Below are 22,043 nucleotides of genomic sequence, written 5' to 3'. Positions count from 1 at the left end.
AACACCGGATCCCGTGAGATCTCCGAAGTTAAGCAACATTGGGCGTGGTCAGGAGTTGGATGGGTTGCCACGCGCTGTTGGTGAGGGTTAAGGGAATGGAGGAGCGGAAAGGAACTGGCCACCCTACCGCACGTAAACTCCGGCTCAGGAACACCTCTGCGGAGGTTCGGACCTGCCTTCGGGCAGAACAACCCTTACCTTACCTAACAATGGTGATTTTCCAGTGGACGTAAATACCTGCACTCCAAGTCTTATCTAAAGGAAGTTATTCTAAAACTAGTGATGTAAACTCAGACGAGGTGCAATAAGCGTCTACCATTTAGGGCTCGATCGTCAAGTTTAGTCACATTGTCACAAATACTTTTACACAAGCAATGTTGGATATCAAATTCAAAATACAGTACATTTTTCCGTGCAATATAAAACCAAAGTAAGGCCTCAAATGATCCAAATACACTGACTGACAGAGCAAATGCAACACCAAGAAGGAGTGGTTCGAAAGGGATGAAAGTTGGGGGAAAAACAGAGACGGCACGGGCGAATAATTGATGTTTATTTCAAACAGGTTACACAATGCGCACGGCATCGACTCAGTAGGATGTAGGACCACCGCGAGCGGCGATGCACGCAGAAACACGTCGAGGTACAGAGTCAATAAGAGTGCGGATGGTGTCCTGAGGGATGGTTCTCCATTCTCTGTCAACCATTTGCCACAGTTGGTCGTCCGTACGAGGTTGGGGAAGAGTTTGCAAACGGCGTCCAATGAGATCCCACACGTGTTCGATTGGTGAGAGATCCGGAGAGTACGCTGGCCACGGAAGCATCTGTACACCTCGTAGAGCCTGTTGGGAGATGCGAGCAGTGTGTGGGCGGGCATTATCCTGCTGAAACAGAGCATTGGGCAGCCCCTGAAGGTACGGGAGTGCCACCGGCCGCAGCACATGCTGCACGTAGCGGTGGGCATTTAACGTGCCTTGAATACGCACTAGAGATGACGTGGAATCATACGCAATAGCGCCCCAAACCATGATGCCGCGTTGTCTAGCGGTAGGGCGCTCCACAGTTACTGCCGGATTTGACCTTTCTCCACGCCGACGCCACACTCGTCTGCGGTGACTATCACTGACAGAACAGAAGCGTGACTCATCGGAGAACACAACGTTCCGCCATTCCCTCATCCAAGTCGCTCTAGCCCGGCACCATGCCAGGCGTGCACGTCTATGCTGTGGAGTCAATGGTAGTCTTCTGAGCGGACGCCGGGAGTGCAGGCCTCCTTCAACCAATCGACGGGAAATTGTTCTGGTCGATATTGGAACAGCCAGGGTGTCTTGCACATGCTGAAGAATGGCGGTTGACGTGGCGTGCGGGGCTGCCACCGCTTGGCGGCGGATGCGCCGATCCTCGCGTGCTGACGTCACTCGGGCTGCGCCTGGACCCCTCGCACGTGCCACATGTCCCTGCGCCAACCATCTTCGCCACAGGCGCTGCACCGTGGACACATCCCTATGGGTATCGGCTGCGATTTGACGAAGCGACCAACCTGCCCTTCTCAGCCCGATCACCATACCCCTCGTAAAGTCGTCTGTCTGCTGGAAATGCCTCCGTTGACGGCGGCCTGGCATTCTTAGCTATACACGTGTCCTGTGGCACACGACAACACGTTCTACAATGACTGTCGGCTGAGAAATCACGGTACGAAGTGGGCCATTCGCCAACGCCGTGTCCCATTTATCGTTCGCTACGTGCGCAGCACAGCGGCGCATTTCACATCATGAGCATACCTCAGTGACGTCAGTCTACCCTGCAATTGGCATAAAGTTCTGACCACTCCTTCTTGGTGTTGCATTTGCTCTGTCAGTCAGTGCATAAACAAAACTATTTTTAAAAATTAGAAACATGCATTTGTGTGTCCTATAGAATAAGGCTATACACTATCAGAAATGTCCAATTTGTGCTTAATTCGAACAAATATCCAAAGCGGAAGACGTGAATAAAATGACATTTCTTGAAAATCTGACCTTATAATCCAATTTTCTAATAAATTCAACTTTTCAGGTTTTTGTTTATTTGTATTTTGTTACAGCTCATGTCGCGAACAGACGTCCCGGAAACAATTTCACGGTGTGGATATAAGAGAGACATTCTTGGAAATGGCATTTTTATATTTTGCCTCGTTTTGAATATCTTGAAGTAGGACTGGGGGGGGGGGGTGTTGCAGAAAACAGGTCAGAACGTTTTGGGTGCACTCTCCACTGCTCATATTACCGCCAACTGTGAAACACTAGGTCGACACAGAAGGTAAAGACTGCCTTGCAGAGACGAACAGAGAGCTATCAGCTAACCGCTATACGGGATACAGCTCACTACACATGCTGTGTGTGACAGCGAATAGGTCGGGGGTCGGCCTCGCGCCCTCCCATCTGCCAAGTGCGAGATGTGACGTCACCATTAGTGTCAAGAGCCGGTGCTGTAATAAGCAGGTACATCTTCTTTCCTCAACGTTTAGCTAAATTGTATTTGGAGGTACGTGGGAAAAGCCTTTCGTGTAGCCCACCCGCCATAAACGATCAAAATACAGGGCGTGGGGCCCCTGATGACCGCTCATGATCAGGGCAACCTTCCCTTGCGGTAGTTGATAGTCAGATCCCCCATAATACCTTCTAATTAGGTGGAAGTTATCACCATTACTTTAAAAATTCCGTTCTACAGGAAACAGGTCCTCAAATTTCTATTTCGTGATTTAAGTTCAAACAGGGATGGCGTCAAATCGAAATGTCTGCACACGGTAGCTGAGGCCATACGGTTATTATTATTAGTAGTAGTAATAGTAGTAGTAGTAGTAGTAGTAGTAGTAACTGTATCATTATTAATTCCACCAAATAGCCAAACGGGAAGGCGTGAACAAATATGAAATTTCCCGAACACCCGAACCCTAATCACGACTTAATAAAACTTATAATAATAATAATAATAATAATAATAATAATAATAATAATAATAATAATAATAATAATAGACTAATAATTGTACCGGGAGGTACACCCCAAAGCCGCGCATTCAAATTCAGCGCCTAAATGAACTCCTCTATTGGTAAAACAGTGAAACGGGAACTACACCAACTTAGAACTTTACTCAGAAGATGTCACCACAGAAATAGGATGTAATTTTGTTATTGTGCAGTTGCCTAAACTGACTGAATTTCTACTAGTTTTTTGACATTCATCAAGAAGTTTGGACTTTCTTCCACAGATGACACTACTAAAAGACTATGATGATGCACCCTGGTGCGAGGTGTAAGAATTTATAATTTAAAGAAGTTTTGTATTTCTAGGTTTTTGTAACTGAATGATGTTCATTTATTTTTGGGTTGGCAATATTTCCTTTTTCTTTCCGCCAGTTTTGAATCTAGCCAATCCCTAATTTCTGCTATTAATTTTCTACCTATCACAGGCTTCTTGTTCGATCCTGAAGTGTAACTTTGAAATTGACCAATTAAATTGAGAGGGTGTGGCTGGTTTATTCATGAATGATCTCGAACCTTCCCTGAGGGTTTATAAACTGCGGCTTTTCACGTTTCTTGGCCAATTGATCGTCATCTTACTGAGTGTGCGTGACAAAGCAGGAGGCGGGCGGCCTCTTTCATCGGTCAACAGAACATCTACAAGGTAATGGCCACATAACTTTATTCTTTCTTGCTACCTCCGCAGTTTAATCCGAGGGAAAGGTCCGAATCGTAAACTATGTAACCTTCTTTTCTAAAACGTAACTTTCTTCCGGCTGATGTAAAAATTTCATAAAACTTTTACTGTAAAGCGGGGGTAGAGAGTGATGTACCCTCTCGAGCTCCCCTTCATCTTGGTTTGAGGTGACTACATTTCATAAATGTTTTTCATTCTGAAATGTGGTAATTGTAATTTCTATACGAGTCACCTCAGTAGTTTGGGAATAGCCCCTGTTTCATCGGCCTAGAGCCCTTTAGGTTTTTAGTGTTTATTATCTTGGAGTGCAGGGTACGCCTCCATTCATTTTGTGTTTGGGCCAGTTATTTAGCCTGTTCCTTTTCTATGAAGGCCCCCGTAGGTTGGGTATTAAATACCCCTGTTAAATCAGTTTTCATATCGCAAGTTGTGCCTTGAGAGGCCAGTGGTTGTAAGTTGAGGTTGCCTTGAGTAGGCAGTAAGAAACTGAGATATTGTGATTTAGGGAGCAAGTGCTCTTGAATTAGGGGATTTCTGCCTCTCATTAAATAATACCTCTTCCTTTCGTAAAATTGTAAAATTAGGGGCTTAAAGCCCAAAGAGTTAAGGTTCTGAATCTTGTATTTTCCCCAATCTTGTTTAATGATTACTACTTGTAGCTGTATTATTGTCATAAGATATTGTTAAGTTTGAAGTTCTGAAAATATAACCTTCAGTTTAAGTTTTAAATTTAATTCTTGACATTGTAGTTAGACCCATTCACCCCGGCACCTTATTTAACCTATGCGTTCCACGGATACCCTGGTACAATAATAATAATAATAATAATAATAATAATAATAATAATAATAATAATAATAGGATCTCAAAATGGGGAGAATATATTAATATCCTGGAAGGTCAAAATAAAACACTTGCAACGCCGTGTTCAAAACAGAATGCTTGTATGCCAATGGTTGCCTGTCCATGAACAGCTATCAAGTTGGATAAGCTAGTGGTCTTAGAAAGATGAATCCTCAGAAAATATATGGCTGCTGTCCAGACTGAAGGTATCTGAAAATTTAGGATCAAGAAAGAAATTTACCAGAAGATAGAGATAACTCAGAGACCATGAAGTGGAGGAGGGTGGCGTTTCTCGGACATTTGTTCAAAATGAACGGAAATAGTTATCAAACAGACATTTAATTCTTCTTCTTCCGCTTTTTCCCACACCTGTGGGATCGCTGGAGCGAACTGAGACGCATATGTGAATTTGACCCGGTTTTACGCCCGCATGCTCTTCTGATGCAAACTATATGTGGAGGAATGTACTCACTATTGCGTGTATCTGTGATGGTTTGGTAGTGTGACGTTTTGTTCGAAAATGTAGAGGAGACAAACAGACATTTGATTATTTCTGGAAAAAGATGACCACTACATGATGGATCCATATTGTCAGCTGTGGCAAAGGTGTTTGAATTTGTACTATATCTTAGATTATCAAATCACGTAAGACCTTTAATATCAGCTAAAAAGCATGGATTTCTTTAAAAACGATCTGCACTTAATATTTGGTTAATTTCACGCAGATGGTATCCATTACATTCGACAGCGGCGATCAGATGGATGTTACATTCACGCATTTTGAGAAAGCTCTCGACACAACAAATAATGATATACTTTTAAATAAATTAAATGAGGGTTTCTCATTCACTGTTATGTTTCTTCTGTGCCTACCTGAATGGAAGGGAACAATATGTGTCGTATAGAATACGGTATATAATTCTAACGAATACCCGGTAAAATCAGGAGTTATTCAAGGATCTAATTTTGGTCCGTTAATCTTTCTAGTATTTATCAATGTTCTACCTGATCTAGTGAATTGTTCTGATTGCCTACTATTATGCTGAAGACTTGAAAGTATTCAAAACCATTTCAACGACTGATGACTACGAACCTCTTCAGTTAGACATGAATAACATGACGGACTGGACGTTTGAAAATAAATTACATATAAACATACCAAGTGTGTATCCATGTCATTCACTCGAAGTAAAGCACCAAACTTCTTCAGTTACAAGTTGGATACGATGACCTGAGAGCAAGAAACAATGGAAAGCCCTCGGACTATTACTAGACCGCCAGCTCACTTTTACTCCTCGGGTACAGAAGGTGGTTGCACAAGAATCTAGAATTTTAGAATATGTAATAAGAAATGTGAAGCCATTTAAAAATATAAATACGTGTATTAAATTGTGCAACATCTTTATCAGGCCGAAACTGGAATTTTCTTCACGGTCTATGCTTTAATGTTAGGGAAAGAAATTTAAGATTTAGGCAATTATTTACTATTGCCGTCTCCAAAACTGTAAGTTTACGAACTCCGCTTTTATCAGTATGTGTTAAACACAATAATGTAATTAATAAATATTTTTAAATAATAATTGTCCACAAACATGACAAATGTTAAAAGAATTGTACCCATTAAAGTGACTTCTTTATCTGCATAATAATTACATGGCTAACTAAATATCTTGAATTGTTGTAACAGACATCTGCAGAAGGGAGACTGTTCATCTCATTTACATGGCATTTTCATAATTTCTTCTAATTTTCGTATTTTTATTGTGTTTCTCGACGTAGTTTACAAAAGCTACCTCTATTCGGAGTGTGTCTATGTTGGTGGCATGTTTAAATAAAATAAAATGTAAATATACTGTACATATAACGTTTTCTGTCCTTAAACAGGTTTTCATACACCATCTTTCCATGCATTCCTGTCTTCAGCTGTTCACTTAGTTTGTTGGTAGCTTCTTCCTCGCTTGATACTGTTCATCAACTGATATCCTCTCCGTCCCCTTCCACTCCTTCCGTTTACTAACCCTTTTAAATCGTCCATCTGCAAACCTTCTCTTCGCAGCCAGTGCCATAGCAAGTTCCTTTCCCTTATATGTATGGTATTTAATAGTTTTCTCACCAATTATTTCCCATTTCTTACCCTTTCTAACTAGGACATGCGTTCCACCCTTCTCCATAATAATATCTGAGATGCTTTAAAAATAAAATAATACTTTCTGGGCAAAATAGTAGCACTCCTCTATCCCATGAGGTTTGTAGAAATTGGAAGGATGCTACACATAATGATATTATTTCTACGTCTTCTGTTTCGTCGTCGTCTCTCTTCAGTCATGTTAAGATAACGAAACTGAATTATCAGTCCATTATTCCTTCATTCTTCCCTCTTTCATTCATAAGCAATCCCTGCAAATTTTAGTTATGGAACAAAAATATGTAACAACTGACTTCACATACAACTATCTTCTTCCTTTATCATCCTGGCCCTTCCCTAATTACTTGGAGTCGGTGCTGCATGTGTATTGAGTCCAGTTTTACGTTCGGGTACTTTTTTGACGTCAGCCCTATGTGTAGGGATGCATTCATAATTCATAATTCATAATTGTATATTGCTGTATACGAATGAAGATTGCAGTAGTATTTATAAGAGTATTTATTAAATTTTGACTGTGTCCACTCAACGGAAGTCGTAACCACCGTAGAATAGACTCCAAACAAATGAGTTTCATCTTCACTTTCATCTCTCGCAATAGTGCTTCGCTTTGTGAATCAGATAGTAACATCATACAGAAAGACTCATAGGCCAGCCTTGAAGGTGCATATTTGAGGATGCAAAGTAATCTCTCTAAGTTGTATTTTGCCTTCACCTTTTCCAGTTTTTCATGTCCCTCAATGGGAGGTGATTACATATCAAATTTAAACCATAAGTTACAATTGACATGACCTTGATCCCGAAGAGTTTAAGCGCTGTTGCTGGAGAAAGCTGGTTTAAATGCGAAATATCACTCATCGCAATACTTATAGCTGAAATTTTTTCTCGTATATGTGCCACGAATGTATCCCCGCGACTCTAAACAGTGATGTCAAGATATTGGAAATGGTTCACGGTTACACGGAAATATATATCATCAGTTGAGGCAGTCGACCACCCCGTCGAAGTATCATCGTAATTGTCTTCCTTTCGTTTATTGTTAGGTGATCCTGCTCGCCCAATATATTCATCGATTAAAAGCTTCCTGTAGTTGCACATTGTTTTGGGATATTAGAACTATATCATCGGCATATATATATATATATATATAGAATGGTCGTAAACAACGTTAACCGGCTATTTGAGCTTCTGTTGATAAATAACCTGAAAGAAATAATTCAATATTTTGCACCGTTGTCATTTTGTCAACCGCTGAAGTTAGCCAATCAGATCACTCCGTGGGCGACTTCAAATTGGTTTTGAGGGGGAGTTGCTAAATCTGTACGTGCCTTAAGACCGGCATGAGAGCACCAGTTGGAGAATAAAACTTCGCCAGGGGAGGGGTGTGAATAGAGACCACCAAGCTTACAGGATCGCGCCAAAGCAAGTACACTACAGTGACACTTGCTGAAAGCAACGGCGTGTTTGTGTTTTTTTAATATTATATATACACTGACTGACAGAGCAAATGCAACACCAAGAAGGAGTGGTCAGAACTTTATGCCAATTGCAGGGTAGACTGACGTCACTGAGGTATGCTCATGATGTGAAATGCGCCGCTGTGCTGCGCACGTAGCGAACGATAAATGGGACACGGCGTTGGCGAATGGCCCACTTCGTACCGTGATTTCTCAGCCGACAGTCATTGTAGAACGTGTTGTCGTGTGCCACAGGACACGTGTATAGCTAAGAATGCCAGGCCGCCGTCAACGGAGGCATTTCCAGCAGACAGACGACTTTACGAGGGGTATGGTGATCGGGCTGAGAAGGGCAGGTTGGTCGCTTCGTCAAATCGCAGCCGATACCCATAGGGATGTGTCCACGGTGCAGCGCCTGTGGCGAAGATGGTTGGCGCAGGGACATGTGGCACGTGCGAGGGGTTCAGGCGCAGCCCGAGTGACGTCAGCACGCGAGGATGGGCGCATCCGCCGCCAAGCGGTGGCAGCCCCGCACCATTCTTCAGCATGTGCAAGACACCCTGGCTGTTCCAATATCGACCAGAACAATTTCCCGTCGATTGGTTGAAGGAGGCCTGCACTCCCGGCGTCCGCTCAGACTCAGAAGACTACCATTGACTCCACAGCATAGACGTGCACGCCTGGCATGGTGCCGGGCTACAGCGACTTGGATGAGGGAATGGCGGAACGTCGTGTTCTCCGATGAGTCACGCTTCTGTTCTGTCAGTGATAGTCACATCAGACGAGTGTGGCGTCGGCGTGGAGAAAGGTCAAATCCGGCAGTAACTGTGGAGCGCCCTACCGCTAGACAACGCGGGATCATGGTTTGGGGCGCTATTGCGTATGATTCCACGTCACCTCTAGTGCGTATTCAAGGCACGTTAAATGCCCACCGCTACGTGCAGCATGTGCTGCGGCCGGTGGCACTCCCGTACCTTCAGGGGCTGCCCAATGCTCTGTTTCAGCAGGATAATGCCCGCCCACACACTGCTCGCATCTCCCAACAGGCTCTACGAGGTGTACAGATGCTTCCGTGGCCAGCGTACTCTCCGGATCTCTCACCAATCGAACACGTGTGGGATCTCATTGGACGCCGTTTGCAAACTCTTCCCCAGCCTCGTACGGACGACCAACTGTGGAAAATGGTTGACAGAGAATGGAGAACCATCCCTCAGGACACCATCCGCACTCTTATTGACTCTGTACCTCGACGTGTTTCTGCGTGCATCGCCGCTCGCGGTGGTCCTACATCCTACTGAGTCGATGCCGTGCGCATTGTGTAACCTGCATATCGGTTTGAAATAAACATCAATTATTCTTCCGTGCCGACTCTGTTTTTTCCCCAACTTTCATCCCTTTCGAACCACTCCTCCTTGGTGTTGCATTTGCTCTGTCAGTCAGTGTATTTTTAGACTTTTTATTGATATATTTCGCTTATTTTTCTATTTCTCTCTTAGTTTTTCTTGTATTTTTTGTTTAAGGACGACACAAACACCCAGTCCCCGGGCCAGTGGAAATATCCAATTAAGGTTAAAATTCCCGACCCAGCCGGGAATCGAACCCGGGATGATTGATGCTTATTTCTCAATATGGTTCTCAAGCCGTTATTACGTCATGTGCAGAGTTATCAACACTACTGAGCAAAGCCCATACGAATTCATCCGCGAGCGATTTGATTGGCATGACCCATCCTCTAACGCGTATGCACCCGGTTAACGTTGTTTCCGACCACCCGGTGTATACATTTCCACCTGATCGATCTTTACAGCTGGTTTTCCATGGTTTTCCATTTTTCCGCCAGGCAAATGCTGGGGCTGTACCTTAATGAAGGCCACGGCCGCTTCCTCCTCATTCCTAGGCCTTCCCTATCCCATCGTCGCCATAAGACCTATCTCTGTTGGTCCGACGTAATGCAAATAGCAAAAAAAAAAAAAAAAATCTTTACAGCTTCTACTACATTGTGTGTGGCAATGTTAAATATCAAAGGACTTGTTGGATACCCCTAAAGGACTCCCACAGCTTGGAGGATAGACTTGAATATCATGATATTATCACTTACTGGTATGTAAGTAAGTTCTCTGCGAGTATGCTTTCCAACAGTCTGATTTAGATGTTACTCCTGTCTTTTAACTTAGCCAATAGAATTGACTTATGTATGCAATCGAAGGATTTATCGAAGTCAATAAATACTGCATACAGCTTCCAGATTACAGTAATAATGCGAACATAAACATCCATCCTTCGAGCCAGAGGGACTAACCAACCGCTGCTAGAATCCTCAGCCCATCCATGAATAGAACCCGAGGCCTTCTAACCCGAAAACCACTACACAAAGTATTCGATTTCCAGACAAGCATGAAAATAATAGAAGGGTTTCAGTGAATTCTCGCTGAAATACAAACATCAGAGGAAGTTTATTTTGTTACTAATACATACACAATTCATTTCTATGTACATAATCGATAGATTTTATCTTTTAACACGTTGTTAACATCTTGATATAAAACACACTGCTAAAACTAAATAAATGCGTATCCAATACATTTATTTCCGAGTTGATGACTCAAATCTTTACGAAGAAGTATTCAAAATGTTTAAAACTAAGTTGAAATGAATATTTAAAAATCATAAGCTTCTTTACAAGGTAGTTCATATATTGTCCGTAATTTGCATATGATTTATAATTGCATTTACCATGATATCCTTACAATCCTATTTTATGTAATACTCATAGAAAATAGTGAGTTATTCGGGTAACACAACTAAAATTTCATAGTTTAATATATAGCGTTCTATAATAATATCAAATAACAATTCCGTGGTTGCCTCACCCATAAGTAATTGTAACATTTCTGTGAGAAATACAGCGGGCGTGTAAGTAATGCCTGTGAATATGTGCCCAATAAAATTCCAGCTTCGCACGAGCGCGTCTGCTAAAAACAACGGTAATTCAAATAGTGAACTTAACCCAAAATGGATAGATTGTATCAATCACTACAGTATTATAATTTTCTTAGCGAATGCGGAAGTTTCCCTGCAATTGTTTCTGAAATCCCAAAAGAAAATCACTACTATTATTCTGGGCAGCAAAATGTTCAATCTAGACATTTCAGATTACGTATTACATTGATAATAAGCTGAAGTTAACCATCGAAATTTTTTCTTAAGGCAACCATAAACCAATCATCCAAGAAAGGAGAACAATATGTAGAACTGTAAACATTAATATAGCACGGTACTCACAGCGAAGTTCGTGTTGGTTACAAAAGGGGAACTTCTATAACATGAATGTCTGAAATCTTTAAAAATTATTACAGAAGGGTGATAAGAAGTGGGATAATGAAGATCAGAATCAATTGCAAGCAAATCCATCTCCGCTCAGGCAATGGAAACCCTTGGGGGAATGGAAGGTATAGGTTTCCACCAACCGTAATCTCAGAATTAGGTGTGACAGAGCCATTAACTCCACGCACGGCCACCTTTGTCCTCAAGAATTAACCTGGAACTCATTTTTGGTGTAGGCTGAGTGAACCTCATGACTATATGTGTCTCCTGAAGTGAATTCTAATTTGCATATTTTTTTAGACAACCCGACGGTGAATCTAACTCACGTCCCTCCGGCTGAAGAAGAGCAGAATAAATAAATAAATAAATAAATAAATAAATAAATAAATAAATAAATAAATAAATAAATAAATAAATAAGCATTTCCCCCTAAAATTTTAGTATGCAGCACGTATCCTTTCTTAAAGAATACTAATGATCGTATTGGTTTAGTGCCCTGGAAACTTAATCCAAGACTCCAGATTACAAGCTGAGTGCTCCAACCTCCCTTACAGTATTGTGAATGCCAGGTAAATCACATTAAAGTGATAGGTCATTCATATAAACTCAAAGGTTGTATTCCACACACACAACACAATCCTCCACTACAATAACACGCCATTTCCTATACAAGGGCTGCACCAGGCCAGAAATAGCCACACGAAATTGTTATTATTATAAAGGCAGTATCATTATTCTTTCCTTAACATAATAGTGTCACATAAGAAGAATGGTTGTGGTTTCCTTTTATTGGAAATGTATTTTAGAATCACAGAACGAGAATAAATAACCGTTATTTTTCGAATACCTTTTATCACTCGTTAATCGCAAAGTTTTTAGAATTCCTCATATTTTCTAGGTTGCAAAAAGCTCTTCTGTTTGAATGTCTTGGTGACTGACTTACGGATCCAGCTACTAAAACCAGACGCAAGGCCACTTCTCTTAGAATTTCTGTTGGAGTGGATAACGGATCCACTTACTAAAACCAGCCGCAAAAAAATTGACTACTGTTTGAATATTTTTCGAATCCACCTACTGGAACTGAAGGTAAAATCCTTCTTTTTAATATCTGGCGAATTGTATTGTAGATACAGCTAATGGGACCAGAAGTAGAATCACTTTTGTTTGAATATCTTCCGAGCAGGATTGCGGATCCAGCTACTGGCACCTTCCTCGGGCTTGAATTGTGGAGGAGGTCGTTCCAAAACCGGGGATGATGGACAACTCTTGCTCGATGTGCCAGACTCTTGTTTTGAATTGTCGCCGCCTGAGCGATGGATATCAACAACTAGGCTCTGTCGACACAACGTGGATACCGCATTCATCTTAGAAGAATCCTTTTCCTTATTTCTACGCATCTTCACCTTCCTAAATTTAGAGGCAATGCTGGAGATACCGAATTTGCTAGACTGATTGGATTTAGGAGTGGTAGTTCCTGAGCTTGGTGCTGTAACTGACCTGGGTAAAGAGTCTCTGTCTGAATTCTGACCTCTTTCCGCAGAAAATCGCCGGTAAGTAGTGGGATCGACGTTAATCATACCAGCGCTTGCAGACTTCACCAGTAGGAGCCCTTCATCAACAGATCGTAGTTGGTCCTTGTTGGTGATTACGACAGAACCATCAAAACTTGATTCACTGCCCACGCTGATTTGGCTTAGCCGACTAGGGTCATCTCTCGCTCGTGAAGGACCCGCGACATCTTCAAATGCCTCTGACGATGTCGGTGAACTAGGCGTACCTTCACTCGTCCAGCTATGTCCACCAGGTCCTCGAGTGAGAAATTCCTCTTTCGCCCTTTTTAGTTTCAAAGCTCGGAGACGTGACATTTGAGGGCTGTTGTTTTTCAGCCCCATTTCAGGTGAGGAGGGATTCGAAATCACTGGTGAAACCGAAAGTCTAGGAGAAGGAGGCTTGCCCTCACTTCGGGGTGTGCTTGGTAGAGAATCTTTAAAGGGCTCAGGTGGAGGTAAAATTGATATTTTACTGGTATTTTCGGGCATTTTACTTAGTGTTGGCTCTTTTGATTTTAACGGTAAACTTGAAACAGGCTTGATAGTACCTGCGCTGGAAGATTTCAATATTCCTTTGGAAAGAGTACTCGAGGGAGGCTTCTCAGACTTCGATTCTGTCTTGCTCCCTTCTTGAGCCTTTTCTTCGGCAGCTCTTGAACTTGTAGGCGTATTGGGAGCACGAATCACTCCCGCACTGGCCGACTTCTGCACCACTCCTCTACCTGGTATTGTCCTGGATCCTCCATTTTGTAGCACCCGACGCACTTCCTCTTGATATTTCTCCATTTGTGCCTTAACTCGTCTCTCAGCCACGGGAGAGCGCCATGCTACTGGTGATCCTGAGCCACTCCCACCAACTTCAGGAGACCTTCCTCCGCCTCCTTCTTGCTCTGTTAACTTGAGGTTGTATTTAGCTATCATCATACGTATGCTAGGCGCAGTCTCCTTAGGACTCGTCTTCAGAAGCTCTCGCCGTTCTGGTCTTGGGGACTGAGGAAGTGGAGGAAATCCCGGCGACGTCGGACACGCAGATGGAGATGGGCCTTCCACTTTATCACTCTTCTCCGAAGAAGAACCTCGCCGAACATTAGGTTTGATTATTAACTTCGGCTGGGTGCGAGAACTTCCTTTGCTGTCACTCTGCGATGTTGAGGACGTATCCGTTGACTCACTTGACATATCTGTTGTGTTCTTCCTCGAGGAGTTACTGCTCTCATCTGTGTAGCTACCATCCCTCTTCCTCGTCATTGCGGGAGAGGACGACTGCGATCTGCTACGACGTAACATCCAAGCAGGTGGGACTGTGGCACTGAAACTGCACGTCACGGGTTCCTCCCCTTCGTTTTCGTTAGTCAAACTGTCTCCTCTTTCTCTTTGTCTCCAGGGTGAGTTTGATACGGGAGAAAACGTGTTCTTCAATTTATCTACATTTTGCTCCTGTACGGATTCATTTTCGTATCTCGGAGAAGGCTCCCCAACTACATAGCTAATAACGGACGACGCCTTACCTTTACTATCACGACGAACGGGAGAGAATATTTTTCTTGTAGTCTTAACAAAAACATGAGGGGGAACAGACACATCACTTGAGTCGGCTACAATTGGCACGTCTCGAGAATTAGAGTAAGCGCCACTTTTTCCATATTCAGACGGCGATATCGGCGTGTCTCCTACCGTATCGGGATACTGAAGTCTCTTTCCCGTTGCCTGGTTCGGAAGCTGGTATGTAGTTGAAACAATAGCATTCTCGGAAGCCTGATTTCCTTTGCCTCTACCTCCATCTTTAGATTTTATACTGTTGCGACTCTCGGCGAATTTAGATTTAGGAGAACGTCTAACATTAGATTCATCCTCTGAATTTTCATCACTCTCGGTCACATTTCCCTTGCTGGCGAGTTCAATTGAGCCTCTCTTTTCCTCCTTACACGTGTATCCTACGTGAGTGTCTGACACACGCCGCGTTTTTAGAAGTTTCTTCACTCTCCCTGTCGTGACACCAGACTTGGTAGATGGTAGAATCTCCGTCTCATAATATTCCTTAGATTTATTTTCCCCACTGTGTATCTGATCGTCTTCTCTGTCCCCTCTGCTGATGACTGTCGTTCCAGTACTGTAGTCTGTACCACTGTCACCATGGTCGGTGTCATCTGAGCTGTTTTCACCGTCTGAGTCCTCCCTCTTCGCTTGACGTACAGTGCTCTGTGACAGATTGATGTCCTTGTTGTTGTCGTCATCACTGAAGTTCTCTACCTCATCACTGTCGTAGTACTGTTCGCCAGTTAGGGGTTCCTCTGTGAGTTCCATGTCGTCATCGTCCTCACAGACAGAGGATGTGGCTGAGGAACAGTAGCTGCTCCTATTGGCTGCCTCGTCACTAAGCAGCTGTTGCTTCTTTTGCCAGAAGCCAGGCACGATGGTGACGCAAGTTACTGGAGACGTATTTCCCTCAGAGTCCACCTGGACCACCTCCGGAGACTTACGCTGCCCTCTGCCTCTCATCTTTACCACGAACGTTGCAGATGTCTCCTCTTCTTTCACGTCACTGAAGGGTACAGAGGAAAGCTCCCGGGACTCCACCACTGGCATATCTAGGCAGAGAAAACCAATCATTAGCACAGTATCCTAGGGATGTTTGGACGGAAATTAATAGTTGGAAAGCAGTGGAGGTACTGGTTACACGTGCAGGAGATTACGGGAAGAATATTAAAGGTCAAAATCATAAATATATTGCAGAAATATAGATCATAGATCACTAGAAACAGACAAATAAATGTCAAGGAAGAGGCGCTGTGGTATTTGGAGGAAGTACAACTAGGCAACGATCATAAGGAACAATGGAAGAAGTCTGATAATTCAAAGAATTAAGGTTTCGGCAAAAGAAAGGAAAGAGCCACGATGGACGTGAAAATGAAAGACTCCCTAGGCCTCGAAAACCTAATACCGTCAGGGTTAGAAAAGAACAAGTGTTGACCAAGAGAGGTCATATAGAAGAGATGTAAGTGAGAAGCCAGGCACAACTAATTGGGAGCAATGCCAGACTCAGCTATGGGAACCGTGGTTGCCAACCCACGCTCCTAAGTTCAGGGCCCCTGGGACCCCATTTAGTCGCCACTTACGACAGGCAGACGATATCATCGGAGCGTTTTACCACCCCAGCCCACAAGAGGAGGATCAAGGAAGAAAGGTCCTGGGGTTGCTAACTGGTGATGGTGATATTGATTAATGTTTTAAGTAGGTGCTACTGGGCAACTATCCTCAGGTAACAGTAATCATGGGGAAGAAATACTGGAATTCGTGAATGCGAGAAACGGTAAAAGAAAGGGAAGACGATGACGACGAGGGGCGAAAAAATAAAAGGCATCTTTCAGCTCCCGAAACCTAATACCATTTTTTTTATAAGTCGCTTTACGTCGCACCGACACAGATAGGTCTTATAGATACTATGGGATAGGAAAGGACTAGGAGTGGGAAGGAAGTGACTGCACCCTTAATTAAAGTACAGCCGTGACATTTTCCTAGTGTGAAAATGGGAAACCACGGAAGAAGCCATCCTCTGGGCTGCCGACTGTGGGCTTCGATCCCACTATCTCGCTAATGCAAGCTCAGACTACAAACTCCCAACCACACGGCCAACTCGCTCGGTAAACCTAATACCACCGGGATAGGTAGAGAACCAGTGAGGGTCGGGTGGGAAAGATAGAACTGAGGTGCGGGGCGCAAGTGAGTATGAGCAATGCCACCCACATTCTCCCTCTGGTCATCCTGTTTGCTCGCCTCTTACGACAGGCAGGGCTGTTTTCTACTGCCTCTACCCAGTAGTGTTGGCTACTGAATGCATGATTCGAAGCAGTGTATAGATTCATTCAAGTGTCCGAGTGAATCGATTCACAGGAACGGCGAGCTCACGGCACACGATTCAGCTTACTCCCAGCGGACAGTGCTGAGTGGCGCACTCACTGGACGTTGACGAGGAGCCGAGCTTACCCTGCAGCGATACAGTGAATCATGGCACATCGAAAGAATCGTGAATGCATGATTCGAAGCAGTGTATAGATTCATTCAAGTGTCCGAGTGAATCGATTCACAGGAACGGCGAGCACACGGCACACGATTCAGCTTACTCCCAGCGGACAGTGCTGAGTGGCGCACTCACTGGACGTTGACGAGGAGCCGAGCTTACCCTGCAGCGATACAGTGAATCATGGCACATCGAAAGAATCGTGAACGAGCGCAGCTCAGTGAGACACAAGATACACACGGCTCCTTATCGGCTCACTGGACACTGGCGGGTGGCGGAGAGCCGAGCTTCCGCTGCAGCGAGACATACAGTGAGCAATGGCACACCGAAAGAATCGTGAACGAGCACGGCTCAGCGAGACACAAGATACACACGGCTCCTTATTGGCTCACTGGACACTGGCGGGTGGCGGAGAGCCGAGCTTCCGCTGCAGCGAGACATACAGTGAGCCATAGCACACCGAAAGAATCGTGAACGAGCGCGGCTCAGTGAGACACAAGATACACACGGCTCCTTATCGCCTCATTGGACACTGGCGGGTAGCGGAGAGCCGAGCTTCCGTTGCAGCGAGACATACAGTGAGCCATGGCACACCGAAAGAATCGTGAACGAGCACGGCTCAGTGGGACACAAGATACAAACGGCTCTTTATCGGCACACTGGACAGTGAGCACTGGCGGAGAGCCGGGCTTCCTCTGAAGCAATACATACAGAGAAATCGTACACTGAAAGAATCGTACGCTAAATGGACTCCTGAGTTCAGCTCATTTCAAAATAATACCCACTTGTATTCACTGTCCTCTTCTTACAGGGAGGTTTAAATAATAGATGGATTTATTTTCAGTGTTAAAAAGGTAGTCAAAACATAATTCTAAAGTAGCTAGTAAGTAGGTAGGCTATTAGGTTATACTATTTATCATTTTAATGAATTTTAGTATTATAACTTAGTTGACATCTGACAATTAATTAAACTCGACTCTAGCCTGCCCTATGACTATGAGTCATAGGCCTACTCATGACCACTCAAAAGTACCTGTTCTATATTGGGAAGAACGGCTCAGTATTGTCTCAGTTCGTATGTCACATCCTTGCACAAGACTTCAATAATATGTGGACAGTAAGTGAGCCGACTGACGCAATAACTTAACCAACAGTATGTTGAATCAGAAAACCAGTGGGCTACTGTACATCTCGGGTAGCCTATACAAAATATGACGATTTAAAAAGTCCTCTGCTGATAGAAAAATAAAGTACATATTTTCAAAAATGACTTAGCGAGTTGACGTGCGGTTAGTATCGCGTAAATATGCGCTTGCATTCGGGGGATAGTGGATTCGAATCCCACCGTCGGCAGTCGTTAAGATGGTTTTCCGTTGTTTTCCCATTTTTACACCAGGAAATCCTGGAACTGAACCTTAATTAAGGCCATGGCTGCTACCTTCCTAATCCAGGACCTTTCCCATTCTGCGTCGCCGGAAACCTTCGATGTACTAACTAGAGTGACACATTTATTTTTCTAAGAAAGGAGTTCATAGTATGAAGACCAGATGGCAACAGCGTACAATGAATGCTGTTGGAGAGGTGACTCTAATGTGAATCGGATCACTGTATCGATTCAGTAACGTGAACGGAATCAAAGGAATCGAATGTCCCATCACTACTACCCAGAGGGGTAGGGAGAAATGCTAAATCCAGTCCTGTGATGCAGCAAAATTATGCGCAGCTACAAGAAACACGTTCATAATCAAATCCGTACTTGAAAATATGTCCGCAAGAAAGAAAATCTGTCCGGCTCGTTGGCTGAATGGTCAGCGTACTGCCCTTCGGCTCAACGGCTCCCGAGTTTGATTCTCGGCCGGGACGGGGATATTAATCGCTTCTGATTAATTATGCTGGCTCGGAGACTGGGGGTTTGTGTCTGTCCCAACACTTTCATCTTGATATTCAAACAACACGTCACACTAGCAACCATACAAAAACACGCAATAGTGATTACATCCCTCCATCTAGAGTTGGCGTCAAGAAGGGCATCCGTCCCTAAAACAGGGCCAAATCCATATGTTCGCACCCGTGACTCCCCAGGTGTGCGGTAGAAGAAGAAGATGAAGGAGAAGAAAATCCAGAGAAACAGAAATGGGCGTTACGGGGAGATCAGCGAGGTAATGAGGAAATACCATGTTAATAAAAGAAATGAGTGTCGTAAATCGCATAATAAAAGATACCCAGCAGCTGTTGAGTGAGTTATGAAAGATAGCTTTTAACAGTGATGAATTAGCCATCGGATGAAAGAAGAAGAGGGGAACAGCTATGCAGGGTAAAAGTACGGTGCGCAGAACCAAACGGAGGAGTGCATTTAGGTATTCTATATTCAAAACTAGCTAAAGTTCCCATTCTTCGTACGAGTTAATGAGCAAGGGTTGAATTGGGCAATGATGCAAAATGATGGATCCTAAACATTTCTACATAATATTGAAAAAGACAGAAGCACGGAATGCAAATATAATACGATCACAATGATAATGAAAATGGTTCAATAAATAAACTACACCAGTTCTTAAATATGGCTGAGCACGCTTAGCACTCTCAGCAACATACTTGTAGACTCCCAAAACCTTTCCGCAGAATGGCGCGGCGCGCTAATTCCACAAATGATAACGAACATTGCTTCACGTGACCCCTGCTTAGGCGAGAAATGTATAAGCCATTCATTAGTGAAGGCGACCTAAAAAGCACAAGAAAGATGAATTGTCATGAAAACCATTAGAGTTAAGAAAAAATGTATTAAATTCGAGACCACAAGGTCTACTTCATTTTTGTTTTAGTTGATAAAGAGCAAAATTTGCCCAAACTTGGGACATACCCCTGTAAAATCCCCTACTACAAGGAAACGGTGGAATATATCAAAAGCAAAAGTATCCCCTGAGTAACTCGGGATTACAAGCTATAGGGATCATTACCAAATTTCAGCTCAGGCTGTTGAGTAGTTTTCGAGCCTATCCCGAGCAAACAAACACCATCTCAATTTTATTAATAGTATAGGCTATATGCAACTTGGGGCACGCTGCTGCAGTGATCTGGTCACCAACTCCCAACCCTCGAGTGCCCAATATTCGAATCCCGGCGACTTCAGATGCGATTTTCCCTACACCAGCACATGGTGACATGAAAGACAACCAGTCTTACCTTTCCTGGCACCAACTCTACGTAAACCGACCAATTCACTACTGTGTGTTTCTGTGGTGGTTGATAGTGTGGTATGTTGTGTGTAAATGAATAATAATAATAATAATAATAATAATAATAATAATAATAATAATAATAATAATAATAATAATAATAATAATAATATTTGTTTTATGACCCACTAGCTACTTTTTTAAAATTTTGTCGAACAGAAGTTACTTTTACTTGCCGTTAAATCTACCGACACGAGGCTGGAGCATCTTCAAATACCACTGAACTGAGCCAGGATCGAACCCGCCAGCTTGAGTTTAGAAATCCAGCCTGTAAATTAAGAGGTATGCATTAAAACGACCCAGTCTATATCGCCAAGAATAACGGCCGGGAGTATTCGGTGCGCTGATCTCGTGTCATCTCGTAATCTGCAGGCCTTTGGGCTGAGAAGTAGTCGCTTTGTAGGCCAAGAGCCATTGTGCTTGTTTATTTGTTTGTATTAAGACGAACACAAACATTCAGTTCCAGAACCTGAGGAATTAACTAGAGAAGGATAAAGACTCCGCCCTGGCCAGGAATCGAACCTATGAGTCTCTAAATCAAAAGCCACTACGCAGATCATTCAGCTAAGGAGCTGGACATTCAACTAATTAAGGAATACTAAAACATAAATAAATGCAACTGTATATAATGAAATGTAACATTTCATGGTTAAACTTCTTGTGATACCTCATGGAAAATTTTGGGAATAGATAGTTTAGTAATTGTACTATTCTGTAATTACAAAAATAGTAATCTTCATACATTCTTCAGAAACAGCTTGGGCTTGAAAAGTGAAATGGCATGATCTCAAATATGTATACTTTATAAAGACTCAATCACCTGCAGACGCGCAAAGAAAGGCAAGGCCTTGCTTCAACTCTAGCACCTTAGACGTCAGCAGGGACGGAATCTGCGACAGCTCCTCTGAACTCTGCCTGGGTAGCGGAAGGCATGGAAACAAACCGCTCTTGGACTCTGCAGCATTGTCCTATAACAGACATTGTAAAAATGAAAACATTGGTGAAATTAAAACCAAGAAGAGCACAAAGCCTTCGTTAATATATTTCTTTCGCATTTAATCTAAATTGTAAGGCTGCAACTTCAGCGAAAGAAAAGAAAGGAAATTCAGAAATGTAGACGAAAGGAAATAAGGTGTAGTGATAATAAAAACAAGTAAGAAAGGTCATCATCATCATCATCTGTTTACCCTCCAGGTTCGGTTTTTCCCTCGGACTGAGCGAGGGATCCCACCTCTACCGCCTCAAGGGCAGTGTCCTGGAGCTTCAGACTCTCGGTCGGGGGATACAACTGGGGAGTATGACCAGTACCTCGCCCAGGCGGCCTCACCTGTTATGCTGAACAGGGGCCTTGTGGAGGGAGGGGAAGATTGGAAGGGATAGGCAAGGAAGAGGGAAGGAAGCGGCCGTGGCCTTACGTTAGGTACCATCCCGGCATTCGCCTGGAGGAGAAGTGGGAAACCACGGAAAACCACTTCCAGGATGGCTGAGGTGGGAATCGAACCCACCTCTACTCAGTTGACCTCCCGAGGCTGAGTGGACCCCGTTCCAGCCCTCGTACCACTTTTCAAATTTCGTGGCAGAGCCGGGAATCGAACCCGGGCCTCCGGGGGTGGCAGCTAATCACGCTAACCACTACACCACAGAGGCGGACAGTAAGAAAGGTACACGATAATAATAATAATAATAATAATACAGAGCAAGTGACTTTGCGAATTCAATCACTTAACTGTCAGTTTGTATTCTGGAGATAGTTGGTTCGAACCTCGCGATTGCG

General features: G+C 43.5%; 1 protein-coding gene across 1 annotated transcript in view; it reads right to left on the bottom strand.

Moving 5' to 3' along the window:
- Window positions 1–10,575: 10,575 nt before the first annotated feature.
- The window catches only part of LOC136858667 (serine-rich adhesin for platelets), a 500,703-nt gene continuing 489,235 nt past the window's right edge, over window positions 10,576–22,043 (bottom strand). The window contains exons 16-17 of the mRNA XM_067138381.2: window positions 21,090–21,237; window positions 10,576–15,603 (exon numbers count right to left, since the gene is read on the bottom strand). Coding sequence (XP_066994482.2) covers window positions 12,620–15,603; window positions 21,090–21,237 — 3,132 coding nt within the window. The 3' untranslated portion in view covers window positions 10,576–12,619. The remainder of the gene's footprint in view (window positions 15,604–21,089; window positions 21,238–22,043) is intronic.

The sequence above is a fragment of the Anabrus simplex genome, chromosome 1, assembly GCF_040414725.1.
Source record: "Anabrus simplex isolate iqAnaSimp1 chromosome 1, ASM4041472v1, whole genome shotgun sequence".
In the NCBI taxonomy this organism is placed as follows: Eukaryota; Metazoa; Arthropoda; class Insecta; order Orthoptera; family Tettigoniidae; genus Anabrus; species Anabrus simplex.
Note: the sequence above shows the minus strand (reverse complement) of the source record. Positions and strands in the feature narration are given on the sequence as shown.